General features: G+C 43.4%; 3 protein-coding genes across 3 annotated transcripts; 1 reads left to right on the forward strand and 2 right to left on the reverse strand.

The window, feature by feature from the left end:
- Positions 1 to 976: 976 nt before the first annotated feature.
- Positions 977 to 3,195, forward strand: rab19 (RAB19, member RAS oncogene family). Its single transcript, XM_071531055.1, has 4 exons — positions 977 to 1,027; positions 1,760 to 1,948; positions 2,519 to 2,702; positions 2,910 to 3,195. Exons 1-4 carry the CDS (start codon positions 977 to 979, stop codon positions 3,182 to 3,184), a joined length of 699 nt encoding a protein of 232 aa, XP_071387156.1. The 3' UTR covers positions 3,185 to 3,195.
- A 1,679-nt stretch (positions 3,196 to 4,874) lies between these two features.
- LOC139654034 (haloacid dehalogenase-like hydrolase domain-containing 5) lies at positions 4,875 to 7,999 on the reverse strand. Its single transcript, XM_071531054.1, is given in 9 exon segments — positions 4,875 to 5,330; positions 5,527 to 5,715; positions 5,928 to 6,102; positions 6,239 to 6,272; positions 6,360 to 6,453; positions 6,793 to 6,905; positions 7,013 to 7,167; positions 7,170 to 7,215; positions 7,648 to 7,999. Coding segments are annotated over 9 exon segments (1,341 nt in total). The 5' UTR covers positions 7,759 to 7,999; the 3' UTR covers positions 4,875 to 4,906.
- Positions 8,000 to 9,723: 1,724 nt separating this feature from the next.
- Positions 9,724 to 14,811, reverse strand: ccdc77 (coiled-coil domain containing 77). Its single transcript, XM_071531053.1, has 12 exons — positions 14,729 to 14,811; positions 14,029 to 14,075; positions 13,280 to 13,466; positions 13,016 to 13,158; positions 12,795 to 12,891; positions 12,396 to 12,483; positions 11,904 to 11,992; positions 11,238 to 11,386; positions 10,655 to 10,913; positions 10,420 to 10,545; positions 10,137 to 10,289; positions 9,724 to 9,995 (listed from the first exon to the last, which is right to left on the reverse strand). The coding sequence occupies exons 2-12, from the start codon at positions 14,061 to 14,063 to the stop codon at positions 9,849 to 9,851; spliced, it is 1,473 nt and encodes a 490-aa protein (XP_071387154.1). The 5' UTR covers positions 14,064 to 14,075; positions 14,729 to 14,811; the 3' UTR covers positions 9,724 to 9,848.
- Positions 14,812 to 14,816: the final 5 nt, after the last annotated feature.

The following is a 14,816-nucleotide window of genomic DNA, read 5'->3' on the forward strand; positions in this document are numbered from 1 at the left end:
AAGTGATCAACAAAACCACATTTCACAGCATTTAAAGGCACTGAATGCACACTCACACACACACACACACACACACCCACCCACCCACCGGAAGGTGGTGGTTGGTCAAGGCCAGAGATAGGCCAGGCCTGGTGAAGTGCCCCTCACACTCACACATTGTTCTGTGTCCAGCTGTGCCTTGTTCTTCTGTGGGCTGAGATGACGACAGAAACGAGTGTGTGGGTGGAGAGAGAGAGAGAGGGGAGGAGGGGGTCTCTCTGACACTCGGTGCTGTATTCTCATCATTCCACGTTAACATCTCACTGTGATGTCAATGTATGAAGCCTGAGGTAAAACCATTTAAATTACACTGTATATTAGATTAACCCATCTTTAATTAACTACACCCATTGTGTTTTTTGCCTTTTGTTTTTTGTTCTCCTATACTTAGCCCCTATCTTGCGTTATTGACTGCTGTGGAATGTGTTAGTTGACAGCGGTCAGCCAGAGGGCTGATAATGGGGGGCATCGGCCTAAGACTGTGTGATTACCTAGGACATTTTTAACATCACCCGGGGGTCCAAAGGACAGCTGTTAAGACAAAGGAGTCAAGTGTTTACATTCTGTCATGAGCAGTTTAACCGTGCAAGGAGTGGTTTAAGCTGTTTACCCAAGGATATTTGCACACCGAGCCTTGTAAGCAAAAGGAAACCTGTCTTCAGAAAGACCGAGGCTCTGTCCAGTCGACCCCCAGTACTTTGAATTTCTGTGTTCTTGTGTTGATTTGAGACAATATGATCTAAGTCTTTACCCAGCTAACCATAAAGCAAATCAGTTTTCATCTTGTTTACACTCATCCAATCCTCACCTACAAGAGAGAAAACAGGTAGACGGAGCCAGCAGGTAATGAATGATCTTCCTAGTGTGTTTTTTCCCCTGCCTCTTCCAGGAATTGTTTTCTTTTGCCAGAGCCTGAATAGAAATTTCACATCCCAAGATGCAGTGGTGCAGGTGGGCTGGCAGTTGGAAATCACACCTACCAGGACAGGTAGGGGGCGTGTCTTCATTGTCCCAGAATGAAAGTAGGTGGGCGGAGAGGTTGGGAAAAGGAGTAGAGGACAGATAGAGTGACAGTGTAAAGGGCATAAGTACAGACTGCACTTGTTAAGTGGTAAAGGACTCTGCCTAAAGAATGTGGCTGATAAGTGTAATGTGAACGTGGAAACAGGTGCGGGATGAAGAAATGGGGCTTTTGAATGTTGCTTTTGATGGTGTCCAGTGAAATCGGAGTGTGGCTGAATCTTCTTCTGTGGGATAATTGAGTGAACTTTGAAGGGAGATCTGTGGTGATGGCTGGGGAATGCCTGCACACCGGTAATGGGAGTAAAACTCACAGAAGAAGAAACAAGCTCTTGGAATAATTAGTGGATTTAACATTACGGACATGCATTATTCAGCATGACTTACATGGATCACATCTGGTGTAGCTACTCTATTGATTCTCATGTAATAACCGCATATACATTCTGAGTATATTGCTCATCTCTGACTGGAACATCTTTAAGGAGCACACACGCTCAGCTGGAGCCATATGAATTGTTTTGCAGCAACAGATTCACCCTTTTTCTGAAAGGGATCTGACTGCTGTTTCTGTAAACAGTCAAAGTTGTTATTGACACAACTTGGAAAGAACCAGTTCTGTTGCTCCAGGGCACAGAGGGCCTGGACCTGGTGTTTTAGTCTCAGTGTCTCCTTGTGTATTCCTCCCTTCACCATGCAGTCCGCAGGGCCGGAGCATGAGGACTCCTTCGACTTTCTCTTTAAAATCATCCTGGTTGGGGACTCGGACGTGGGGAAGACCTGCGTGGTCCAGAGCTTCAAGTCTGGCATATTTGTGGAGAAGCAGCAAAACACCATCGGGGTGGACTTCACTGTTCGGACCCTGGAAATTGATGGCAAGAAGGTGAAGGTAGGTGACCAGACTCTTGTTCTTTTCATCGACACTGCTATTTTTTGATTTCCCTCAGTTCATTGCATCATTGCATCAGGCATATTCTTCTAGATCACAGCTGGGAATACTTGCTCAATTAAAATCGCCTGGGGGATCATTAAAAATGAATCTTATCTTAACAGGTCCATATGAAGATGTGAAATACGAGGAGACTTTGTGTTCTTACTCTCGTCTTAACGCAAATATAATCCTCTTATCTGACTTCAGTTATCTTCAGTGTTTTTTCGCTCTGAGAAAGAGGAGTGGCTGGCTGACTGCTACTTTCAAATGATATCACTTGTGTGTTTTCTGGGCGTGTGTTGATTTATCAACTGCATGGGTGTCTTGTTATGCTAATAGGGTATGTGTTTTCTGGGCTTACAAGACAGATAACTGTGAGTAATTGAAAAAGTACATTTTGAGGATATTTATTAACCACCCATTTAAACTCCACCAAGGTTAAACATACACTCTCCAACCATTTGCACCATGTTGGATTTTGGCTTTTTGTCCTCTCATGTCTGACTTCTCTTCTGCATGTGATTGCAGATGCAGGTGTGGGACACAGCGGGGCAGGAGCGTTTCCGCACCATAACCCAGAGTTACTACCGCAGCGCCCACGGGGCGATGGTAGCATATGACATCACACGACGCACCACATTTGACTCTGTGCCCCACTGGATCCAAGAGGTGGAGCAGTATGGAGCTGCCAGCGTAGTGCTGATACTCATTGGTGGGTAGAGTGACGTTATGTTGTCCTACGTTCAAGTCAATACACCCAATACCTTATTCCTAGGGTTTAGATTTGGTACGGCACATTTATGTGGGCGAGCAAACCAGCATTTTCTCTAAAGAACATTCTCTAATTGATTGACAGGTGACCCAAGATATCTGCTCCATTTCTGTTTTCAACACTTCCCATTCTGTTTTTCACTTCCAGGTAACAAGTCGGACCTGCACACTCAGAGGCAGGTGCTGTTTGAGGATGCATGCACACTGGCAGAAAACAAAGGCGTGCTGGCCGCTCTGGAGACCTCAGCCAAGGAGGCCCAGAACGTGGAGGCTGCCTTCGCCCTCATGGCCCGGGAGCTTTTGGCACGGAACGGCATGACTGTCACAGAGGAGGACACCCAGGAGCTGCCTCAATTCATGCTGGGCAACAACTCCCACCCCATCCACGGCACTGTCTCCTCAGATAAAAAGTGTGGGTGCTGAGGGAACTGAAGCCGCGATTATGTTGCTTAGAGGCCGATAGGTTGGAAGACTCCTTCCCGAAACACGGTGGCAGCCTGCACACTCACTGTCCAAATGTGTGTGTGTGTGTGTGTGTGAGGAGTTTCACCACGGGGGAAGGAGGGTTATGGAGTTGGGCTAAGTTAAAGAGGAAATCTAAATATGTGGCAATGTGTGAGGCTAGACGTTTTGTAGATATTTTCAGATATTTGAGACTATCACTGTGTGAATTTTCCTAATTATATTATCTAAATCTAATAGAATCAGTGTAACACAGGTTTAAAATGTGTAACACAGGTTGAAAATGTTTATCAAACATTTTTGTAATATCCATTCTTCCAAAGATAACTAATGTTTGCAGCTCAACATGTGATAAGAAAATGACTTTAGCGTCACAAAACTCACCCCCGGTCTACTGTAGGACTCTGTAATAAGGCTGTACTACGATATACAGTATATATGTGTTCAACTGACACGCAAAACATTGTCTTGTCTTTCATCCTTTTAATTGTTCGTTCATATGGCTTGTACAGTACATTACCATGGCTCCACAGTTTTAAACCTGACATCTGCAAATCTTGCACTGTTACACCTGTCAATTAAAGACATTCCTGGATTTGAATAGAAGATACCAACAGCATATGAAGTTTTATCCCGTGCCATCATTATAATTAAATATTTTCTCCAACATCTTCTAACACAAATGTATACATTTTGCTTCTGTCGAATTTGTGAAACCTTGCATCATTTAGGGAGAATACCACAGAACATAATTTCACTACTGATGGTTTTTTTTATAATTTAAAAACTTTTCAACAAAGCTAAAATCAAAACTGCTGAGGTAATGAACTGAAGCCCGGCCACTTTGTTTATCTCTCCAGCATTCGTGGTAACGCATTCCCTCTGGCTTAAAATGAATCAAGTAGAAACATGGCAGCTAAAAACAAACAGCAGAACAAGGAGGGAAAGATGACCTAGTTAGCCAGACTATTGTGCAAAAACAATTACGTCCAACTTCAGCTGGACTGTGTGTCTTGTTGTCAACATGTCTCTTTGTCGGCAGAAATTCTGCAGCTTCTTCTGGATCAATGTGAATTAGCTTAAAGTGTAACTATGTTTAACCTATGCCTCCACCCGTATACATAAATGTACAGATACATTATAAAAGTTTGAGTGACCTTGTGGTAAAAATACATGCAACCCCTAGACTTGAGTTATTATTCTTTGTTGTGTCTTTTAAAAGAAAGAACGCAAAATGTAGTAGGATGTACAAGGGTCAGAAAGGATAGGGTCCCACTTGGTGAACTCAAGTAGGTAGGCAGGTCCATCATAGACAGTGATGTCTATTGGTTGTGAAAAATACTGAATATAATGTAGCAGCCTATGACACACTAGCCATGCATGAATCAGATATCATAAATGTCTTTGTTATCTTCCCATTTCAATGTTAAAATTGCATATTGTTGCTTTTTTGCAGCTGATTCCATGGCACTTTATGCAAATCTAGAAGGCGTAGCCACAATAACAGCTCCATCTTCCCTGTGACAATCAGGGGCATAAGATGCATAAAATATCTCAGCAATCCTTACAGAACTATAAGCTGCAGCTGCCACCAGTTACGGGGCATTATTGTTCTCTCAGTTGGCATGAAGGGGCGAAGGGACGGATATGGAGACGGAGACGGAGGCCAGCCCGGGCGTCGTCCTACTCCAGCGGACAGCCCTCCTGCTGGAACACCTGCTCCACCGCCTCCCTCACGTCCTGCACCACGAAGGACGGCTGCGTGAGGCTGGGGTCGAAGCGGAAGTCCCTGTGGCCGTGGAAGATGCGTTGCTCGGTGACCGTGTGCCGGGGGTCCGGGGGCAACTCCTGCTGCTCCCTGCTGTACACGCCGGTGCACACCAGGATGGAGCTGCAGTGCTCAGGGAGGCGCTCGTCCAGCTTGTACACACCCGACACCCCGCCCAGCTCCGTCGACGTCAGCTTAGGGGGCTCCTCGACAGTCTCGCCCTGGTACTCGCCGCCTCCTCCGCCTCCCTTGGCCTGCAGCTGGGCCCTGGCACGCCGAGAGGCCTGGAGGTAGCGATTGTAGAGGTTGGCGCCGTATATGTCAGCCATGGGGTTATCGCTAGAAAGAGAGATGGAGTGTTGTAAGAACAGGTTTAACTTGAAATCAAAGTTAGCAAACACGTCCCACAAAAGAGTGTGAAGAGAGATGATTCATATGTGTCAAATGTTGGACTGAATTCAAGATTCGTCTAACCCAAGGGATTTGTCCAGAGACTGATCTTAGACAGGATGCACCAGGTCAGTCAGTCACTCACCCGATAGCGTACAGCCTCTTCACAGGCTTGGTCCAGCCCAGGCTCTCAGCCTGCTGTCTGATCAGCAGCTCAGCGTAGTTATAAGTCACCACACTGGGCTTTCCAATCAGAGCCTCGTACTTCAGCTCACAGCCTGTGATCTTCTTGTACAGACTCTCCAAACACACCAGGAACATACCATGACCAAACCTATGAGACAGAGACATTTAGCATAACGACATTTGAGGAACACTTCGTAAGTTTAAATGATTTTTCAGTGTTCTGTGGTCCTACCTATTACATTTATGATAGATGTATGAATGAATGAATGTATAGGATGAAGTGATTGAATAATCTCAAAGATAAAAGTGATCAACACAAGGAGAACGTATATTTAAGTGTGAATGTTTTTGGCACTGTACCTTGGATTCTTTGCCTCAGCCATCCAGAGCAGGTCCATGTTACAGGCCAGGACTGGGATGTGAGGGTACTGCAGCGAAGTCACAGCGTTTCCTGCCTTCCCACTGGTTAGGAGGACATCAATGATAAGCTGGAGGTTGGTCTCCCATCTGATTGGCTCACCAAATAGGATGACAGCTGCAGGACAACACAGGTGAAAGAGAAAAACAGTGTATAAGACTGTCACACAGGTGTCTGATAACTGTCAAGCACATAACAATATCCATTATTGCTCTGGTCACTGCTAAGCTATCTGCTGTGTGTGTAAACATACCTTCTATTGGAGGTAAGCCTTTGGTTGTCGTAACCTGTGAGATATCAAACAGTTTTTAAGTTGTTTCACAGCGCTCTTCATCCATACATAAACATATAGTGGCTTCAATAGCAATACTTACACTGTCTTTGGGCCTTCTGTTGTGATCCACGACATCAAGAAGAGGATACGCTTCTCTCAGCATATCTATAGTGACCACTTTCTGAAAGCCCAGACTGAAGTTTAGCAGGTTAAAGTCAAACACAGGTGAATAGGAGATAAGAGCCAGCAACATGCACAGAGGAAATCTTATCTTGTCACAAACACACCCATCAGAGCGGTGGGAAAAGTGGGGTATCACCTGCTGGCAATCTTGAAACTGTGTAAGGAATTTGGCCTGTCAGTTTCCTGAAGTATGAATTACTTTAAATCCTTGCTGAGAGTGGGCTAACAAAGATGATATATTTATACAAAAAATGGAACATAAAAATACACAGAAAAACAGAATATAAATGCTTGGGGTCATCATCCAGAGTTGTCAACACCATGCCAGTCACCAGTTTAAGGCAGGATACTTGTGAGCCACCTCCTGTATAGGACCCTGTCCTGACACCAGCACACACATGTTGTGGAACTGGTTGAACATACGCAAAGGACTGTGGGACAGCATCACCTGGTCTGGAGACACCTGAGGAAAAGGGGATACAGAGCAAAGAAATAAGTCAAACAAAACATTGGATCAGGCAATTTGAAAAAATACATAGTGCTTTGAAAATTGTTACATGTTTAACTTACTTCCACCTCCAGCAGATGTGACAGCTGCTCAGCTTTGGTCTGCCTCATGCAGTTCCCGGCATTGGTCACGAACACCACGGGCACCTTGTATCTCCCCTTACGGTCCACCAGGTTCCTGAAGCACTGCTTGGCTGCAGGGATGGGGGTCCTGCCCGCATCAGCACCCCATCGATGTCAAAGAGGAGCCCGAAGGAGCTGTGGGCCTGAGGAGGGAGACGGGTCAACAAGGTGAAATGTGCGGTATGAAACAATAAGATGGATTATTAACTTGCTGTGATACTACCAGAGCATTTTATTGGAGGGGGAACAGATAACTCACTGAGGAGTAAACTATTGCAATTATATAGTAATGACTGCGGTTTTAAAGGTGTAGTACACAGAGAAAGAACATAATGCAAACCACATAGAAACCAACATTGTGAGTGCTGTGATTAGGTTCATTATGGTCTGTCAAGAGTCTCTTTCCTCTTTCAGAGTGGTATTTATAGGGCAAAGTCTTTGTAAATAAAGTGCAATAGCGATTAATAAAGGCAAAGGTGACAATGAAAATACATCCACTGCAACTCAGATAAGGACATGAATTGCTGTGATTTTCTTCATTCATCATAATCTTAATTTAAGGTTTGAATACTTACATAGCTGTAATTCCGTGAGGACGAAGGCGAGGTGTTTATTTGTTGTGCTGCTCCCTCACAGCTTGACTTCAGCAGTCGCCAGCCACTTTTCAAACACCTGATTCTCTGCATTTCTCCAGTAAGTTACCGTGAAACGAAACAATGAAAGACAGAGCTGAGCTAGCTTTAGCCGAGCTAACGTTAACTGACTCCGCTGCTGGTCTGCCAGTTGAAGAGCTGGATCATGGTATCTCCGACAGAGAGAGTCAATACGAAACTGTGCGCTATCTCTTCATTCTGTTGTGCTGACCTGATCAGTTAGTTTAGATAGTTGTCATTATTCAGTACACAGACTAGCCGATTGCGATCTCTGTTGTCAATGAACGGGCATGCGCAAAGCCGTGAGAGCAGAAACCAAAACGTCCGGGTAGAACACCCACGTCACCTCTTCACGGAATGAGTAGCAGTGCAGCACAGCCATGTGGCACTTTATTCATGTAAAATATTTGAAAAGTTATTAACTTGCAATTATCTGTCAAACAGATTACTTATGAAGTTATTTAAATTCGACAAACAAGTTCTATTAGCATATGAGCTTTGCTATGTTCATAACCTTTCCCCACATAAGGCTCTTCTTTGGAATAACATGGATATTACAATAAAATAACAAATCAATAATTCTCCCAGTGGTTTGGAAAAAAAATCAAAACCAGAAAGAAAATCATTTTAACTTATTTGATGATAGAGGCAACATATTATCCTGTGAAAATGTTATGACCTTATCAAATTTCCCTGTCACATTCAAATAATTTAATACTATCTGTGAAGCATATCCCCATGGATTGCAACATTTAGGGTAGTAAAGCGTCACTTGGCCTTAGAAAATAATACAACACAAAATACAAGGCCTACTTCTCTAATGCTTAATGAGATAAACCTCCTCACACACTATTCAAACTTGAGAAAATTTCATTGCATCTCATCTAAAATGCAGTTATTAAAATACTTTTATTTGTAATTAAGATCGACCCACTCAACTCCTAAAGCACACTTTATAACAACACATCCACACGTTTTATTAAACTTATTTACAATAAACATTACATTTCAAATGCAAATATTGCATGAGATTATCAGTACATTGGTGTTCACTATGCTACAGTGTTACCCAAGACCGTAAATAAATGAATTGTAACATCTTTCTACTCCTACTCTTATCATCTCCCTAGTTTTCACTTGTTTCCATTGGTCAGGGGTCCAGGTTTTGTGCTGCTTTGGTTATACATTTCATGCGTTGGCCTTGGATATAAACGGTGAACATACAGACACAACATACAGGTTTTGCTAAGACTGTCACAGGCGTTAATTCAATTCTGTTGTAATTTTTGAGGCCGTAGTTTTGTGGTGTTTATGCTTGGCAGCACTCTTCAATTTGCAACCACTGTTCCTCTTTGGCAAAGCAGTTTGTACATGTTTGGCATGTTGTCATGATTTCCGAGACTGTCTCCCATGGCACAGTAAATCATTTTGAAGTTTTTGCGACCGATTCTTTCACTTCATGTTAGTCCGTATTCATTTGGTGTTTCATTTGCCCACCCGTGTATGACTATTTGCTCTGTTCTCTGCCTGTTGTTCTCTCTGATGGTCTCTCCCTCGCTTTTATAATCCACCCTGTCTGAGGACTAGTCAGAAACCTCAGATATACAACTCCTGCCCGAGCACTGATACAGTATCCTACCTTGTCTTTATTTTAGGACATCCTTTGCTGTAATCATTTCTTGTTCTACTTATGACTGGTGGTCCTGTTACATGGCCCACAAATAGTTAGTGGGAGAGACATGGTCATGTTTACAAATCTAGACTGAAATTCCCAAGATGATATAAATACTATTTCTATCTTTTAAGGTGGATTTTTCACATTCTTTAAATTGTTAACACTTCGATTTGAAGTGGAACTCAAAAATTGTTGCTTGTAGCTTTTCAGAATTCCTAAGTAACTGTATTGAAGTAATCACTGATGTTTTATAATCACCATAATAACTAGAAAAACACATCTTTATTGATAAAAAAGTACAATATGTGAATCTCATTCAGTCCAAGTTTCATGGTAAGACATGGAGTAAGCCTCAGTAGTAAAAAACAAATATACATGTCTGGGATAAACCTCACACAGATGCATACTGCCGTTACAGGCAGACATCACAGAGCAGCCTGGCCCTTCCTCAGCTGAATCGCAGCTCATTTTCTAGTCCATAGATCTTGGCCTTCAGGGCCATCAGCTCACCCTGAACCTTCTTTGTCCTGGTGTTGGTCTGGCGAACCTCATGCAGAATAGCAAGGTCCTGGTTGGGCCCAACACTCAGGGTCACCTGGAGCACAATATATGTATAACTCTGGTAAAGCAGTTTAAACTACATATTCTCCAATGTCAACTTTTTTCAAATTACGGATAATTTGGCAACGACAAAGCAAACTGTAGACTGGAATGGGAAAGCCTCCACCCTTTTTACCTTAAGCAGCTGTTTCTCCACGTCTTTGAGTTTCTGTCGGAGCAGCTTGAGGTCCGTCTTGAAGCCCTCCACCTCCATGGCCCTCCTCTTCTCCAGCGCCTCGTAACGCTGAGTCATCAACTGAAGACGCTTGGCCATCTTGTCTGAACGCTCCTGCACACATAAATAATCAGTTGCCATTTGTAAGTGGAAGATAACTGTATCCACCCTCATGTCTAGTGTTTATCATTCACAGATTTGAACAAGGATTTCACTGACAAAAGCATCAATCCCACCGGTGTACCTTGAATATCTCCCTGCCCACATCCCCCTCCTCTCTGATTTGGGACAGCTCTGTCTCCAGAGTGATACACTGCTCTCTGTACATCTCTGCCAGACGGTGGGCTTGCTTCAGATCCTCCTGCATCGCCTAGCGAAATGGATGGAATAAGGTAAACAAAAAACACAAACAGACATTATAAACACAGTGATCCTCTGGTAGGAGAAAAAAACAAACACACAAACAAATCATAGCCTACCTTGAGCTCCTCTTTGTGTGGCTGCTGTGCATCCGGTTGAGGCCGGGCAAGGAGCAGGGCGGTGCTGCTGGGCTGCCACCCTCGCCCCGGCTCATCGCCACCAGACCTGGCCCTCCTCAGACGGTCGTGGCAAGAGTCTAGCTCCCTCAGCAGCCGGTCCTTCTCCACCATCCAGCTCTTCTCGTGCGCCCGGGTGTCAAACTTCAGCTGCAAGAAATCCCTGGTGCTTTCATATAGCAGGTTCTGGGTACGCTGGAGTCTGAGGTGGAAGAGAGAGAGAGGGAGAGAGAGAGAGAGAGAGAGAGAGACACACACAGAGAGAGAGAGAGAGAGAGAGAGAGAGAGAGAGAGCGAGAGAGAGCGAGAGAGAGAGAGATAAGCTGAAGTCAGACTGACTAACATATTTATTATTATCCAGACTGACAAGTATCACTGTATTCAAGGGGAAAAAAATCCAAAGCTGCAGGAGGGAATTGAGAGCATTATTCCCCATTATTCATTATTCCCCACGTAAATGCGGTATGGAAGTGTGAACTATGACGATTGCAGCATCTGTCAGAGACATTATAAATAAAAGACCCACTTGTCATTCAGAGCTGTGATGCGGTCCTGGTCTCTCTGGTGTTGCACCTGTCCCTCCTCCATGTGGATCCTTCGGTCCTCCAGCAGAGACTCCACCTGCTCTTTGGCCAGACGGGTTTGTTCCTCCATCTGAGCCTGCAGCGCCTCCACCTGGAAGAATGAGCAAGAAATAAAAACATGCCATTACTCATACGTATGCAACGGATTTCTCTTTGATATGACTACAACTTGATTTCATATCTCCTGTAATATCACGCAGGGAAGGATGAGGGATCTGGAAGTGGGTTGGGGGTGGAAAAAGGGTACGATTGATTGTAGTGTATATGTTCTTGACATTGTTGCCCATAAAACAATAAACAGATTATTAAAAAATAAATAAAAGCATGGCATGCTCAAAACCCTGTGAATGTAGACTCATGATACATGCTCAGGAGAAAGAAAACAAATGCCTGCATATGCTGCAGTACTATAGGTTTCAGTCCACCAACAGTCCAACAGTACAAATTATAGCATTATAGAGTTATACATCACAGAGTATGAGATACTGTCAATTGAAATGTATTTGTTAGAGTAGTGATGTGTATGAAAGTAAGTGTGCGTATAAGCATGTTTGCGAGAGATGATAGAACCTACATCCTATTATATGTGTTCAGACAGTGGATCCTACCTGTAGTAACAAAGTCTGGTTGTCCTTCTTGTATTGCTCCACACTCTCTCCATTTACCCCTTCTGCTGATTTTGTTCTCCTGCTACTCTCTGCTCAGAAAGATATGAAAGGGTTAGAGTTAGGGAAATATGGCTCCCTCTGGAGCGAGTATTCAACTTTTCACTAATCTGATTTATGCAAAGAGCTCACCGTAGTCCTACTTAAAAGATCTCACTGGAAACCTTGCAGTTTGTGCTTGGGGTTAATTTAAATGGACATCTTTACCAGATCTTTACTGTTATAATTCATTATGACAGGCTTCTTTAAACACGGCAATACAGCCTTTGCAAGGCAGACGTATATTAATTAGAGATCCATAATGTGCACCAATAGTCTGTTATTACAGTACATAACAAAAGACCGGTAATTATATTCACATCTTTCTCAAATTAATCAACACCGTGGAAGTAATGATGTTATAAATGTGACATCTCCTAAGAAATTTCACCAAACCTTTTCTGGTCCCAGGTCTTAAGTGTGTTGGCCTGAGATTGAGATTTTCATGCAAGCTGGAGTCAAGGTTCTTCTGTGGGATAGTGACCTGAAATATAATGATCAGAAATAGGCTGTCTTCAGAGCTTATTCAAACCACTTGGCTTTTTCTGCCTTTTGTGGTGTTTAGTTTAATTCAAGTTGTAACAACACAAAATGCAGCAAATGTTAGTGAAGTTTGTTAAGGCACGGTGCACAAGCAGCAAATTGATATTTTTATGATTTGATGTTTAGTATAATTAAATGTCACACACATCTCCAGTGATGACAGGTGACTTCTAAACATGTTCAGTAATATCTATGCATTTACTTTTACTGTACATTATTTCAAGAAAAAAGCTATAATTACAAAGCGTGTACCTTGTGTGGAGGATCTCTGTGGAAGTACGTGATCTCTCCAGCATCCGGACCCACCAGAGCGAGGAGGTGCTGGATTTTCTTCCTGTCCTCCAGCTCTCTGTACACAGTGAAGAGATGATGATAGGAAAGGATACTGCATTACTGGCACTCTCTTAGATGTCTCAGTAACATATTATTTGGTCCTAGTATGGTTCTTACGGTTTCATCAACCTTGCACCCACCTGATCTTTAGTCTGTCGTTTTCTGCATACAGTCGCAGCGACTGTTCTCTCTCTTGGAAAAGGTAGACCTGCATGTCACTCAGAGCGCTTTGCAGCTGAGCGATCTCTCCTTCTCGCTGACGTACCTCCCATTGCAGCTTATGCTGGGAGGATAAGAGGGGTAGACAGAAGGATAATTAACAGGCAAACATACTCACACAGGCTACCCGCCACTCCCCCTCTCACACACACACACACACACACAGACTCCTATCTGTGTCGTACCTGGTCCTCTGTGATGCCTCTGTACTTCTCCAGCATCTGCAGCAGGTCCTCATGTTCTCCGTCAAACTGGGCGATCTTCTGTCTGTAGAACTCCAGCAGTTCCCTGGAGGGGCGCAGGTATGCCAGACGCTCTTGGATGGGGGGAAGCGGGGAGTCAGGTTCCTGGCCTGGGGTACGACTTTTGGATCTGAAGAAATAAAGAGGCATGACTTTTAATGGCATGCCATCTTTCAGTGTTGAATGAGAGCAATTTCATAACATAAGCAATTTGGAGGACCCTTTTATCCAAAGCACCGTACAGTACCATGAGTGCACACACACATTTGCCACTTGGGTAATGAACACAACCTAACCCTGCCCCTGTGTTATGCTCTACCCACCGAACTACAGGACCTCCAATTTCAGTGTGTGTGTGTGTGTGTGTGTGTGTGTGTGTGTGTGTGACTACAGCGAAACCTATGGGAACCTAAATGGGAGGAAAATCATCCAGTAGCCAGGCATTTAAACCCACTTAAGGAGTAAGCCTAAATCTCTATGGGATAAGATAAGAATTAGGCCTGCAGCAGTGGGGGATTAGACCGACAAAGTAATTCTGAGTATCATTCAGCGAGATTACAGTTAAAAGCATTAGAGCTTCTCACATATGGTTTTCTCTAGTGCAGCAGTGCCAAAGCAACATCACTTGAGCAGTTACTCTCACAGATAGCAGACAAAACTGTATGTCAGGTGTGTTAATTGAATGGCCTTACCTATGTGGCAGTGCATCTCTTGTTGGAGACTCCATCCCTGTGTAATGCTGAAAACAAGAGTGAAAAGATTATATCCTTATGCTAATTATGTCATACATGGTGGCACCCTGCAAATATAAATTAGTAGCTATTGTTACTTATGGAAGAAGATGTAATTTGGGAATAAGTGCAAGCTACATTATGGAGAAACAGAATGCAACAGACTAGTTATAGCAAAGGGTTTTTCGTTGCAGTACTACATTTCATATTCTCCTCAGTCCCAGAAGTCAATTCTGTAACTAGAGCTCCAGGCAATGCTTTGTAAATTGGGTGACAGGTGGTCAGCAGAGTTTCTTGGATTTCCCTTTAATTTGCTCATGGCTTCCCGTCGTTGTTGCTATGGATAGGGCGCCAGGGAACGCGGGACGTTTGAAAACAGCGTAACAAACATAAAACTACTGTAACTACTTGTACATTTCAATAACTTTTTGAAAGTTTTGAACACATATTCAGCTAGCAGTTAGCTCGGTGGTTAGCTTGCCAGCGTGCAATATTGTAGAAGAAAGATGTTCGTCCTCTTTGAAAAGGGAAAATACAGTAGGCTGCCCCACAAACGTTAATGTTGAAACTTTAACGTTATATGCACAGAAAAGTACGACAAGATATCGAAGTTGTTATAATTTCTCTCTAATATTTGAAACATACGAATGTATTGTCTTACCCTTAACAATTCGATACACTCCAAGCTTCGGGCATGGAAGTATTTTTTATTATTTTGGGGTCGTTGTCAAGCATTTGAAACCCGGAAG

Source organism: Centroberyx affinis, unplaced genomic scaffold (genome assembly GCF_046629955.1).
Source record: "Centroberyx affinis isolate AG114_WGS23_722 - 3 ecotype Tasmania unplaced genomic scaffold, CSIRO-AGI_Caff_v1 ptg002027l_1, whole genome shotgun sequence".
NCBI lineage: Eukaryota > Metazoa > Chordata > Actinopteri > Beryciformes > Berycidae > Centroberyx > Centroberyx affinis.

What these genes read in the sequence shown, in the direction of transcription:
- rab19 (XM_071531055.1), top strand. Translation starts at nt 977, where the DNA reads ATGCAGTGGTGCAGGTGGGCTGGCAGTTGGAAATCACACCTACCAGGA. An exon ending in TTGATGGCAAGAAGGTGAAG is followed by an intron (nt 1,949 to 2,518) that starts GTAGGTGACCAG and finishes ATGTGATTGCAG; the next exon opens with ATGCAGGTGTGGGACACAGC. An exon ending in CGTAGTGCTGATACTCATTG is followed by an intron (nt 2,703 to 2,909) that starts GTGGGTAGAGTG and finishes TTTCACTTCCAG; the next exon opens with GTAACAAGTCGGACCTGCAC.
- ccdc77 (XM_071531053.1), bottom strand. Translation starts at nt 14,063, where the DNA reads ATGGAGTCTCCAACAAGAGATGCACTGCCACATAG. An exon ending in AACGACAGACTAAAGATCAG is followed by an intron (nt 12,892 to 13,015) that starts GTGGGTGCAAGG and finishes CACTGTGTACAG; the next exon opens with AGAGCTGGAGGACAGGAAGA. An exon ending in CACACAAAGAGGAGCTCAAG is followed by an intron (nt 10,546 to 10,654) that starts GTAGGCTATGAT and finishes CCATTTCGCTAG; the next exon opens with GCGATGCAGGAGGATCTGAA.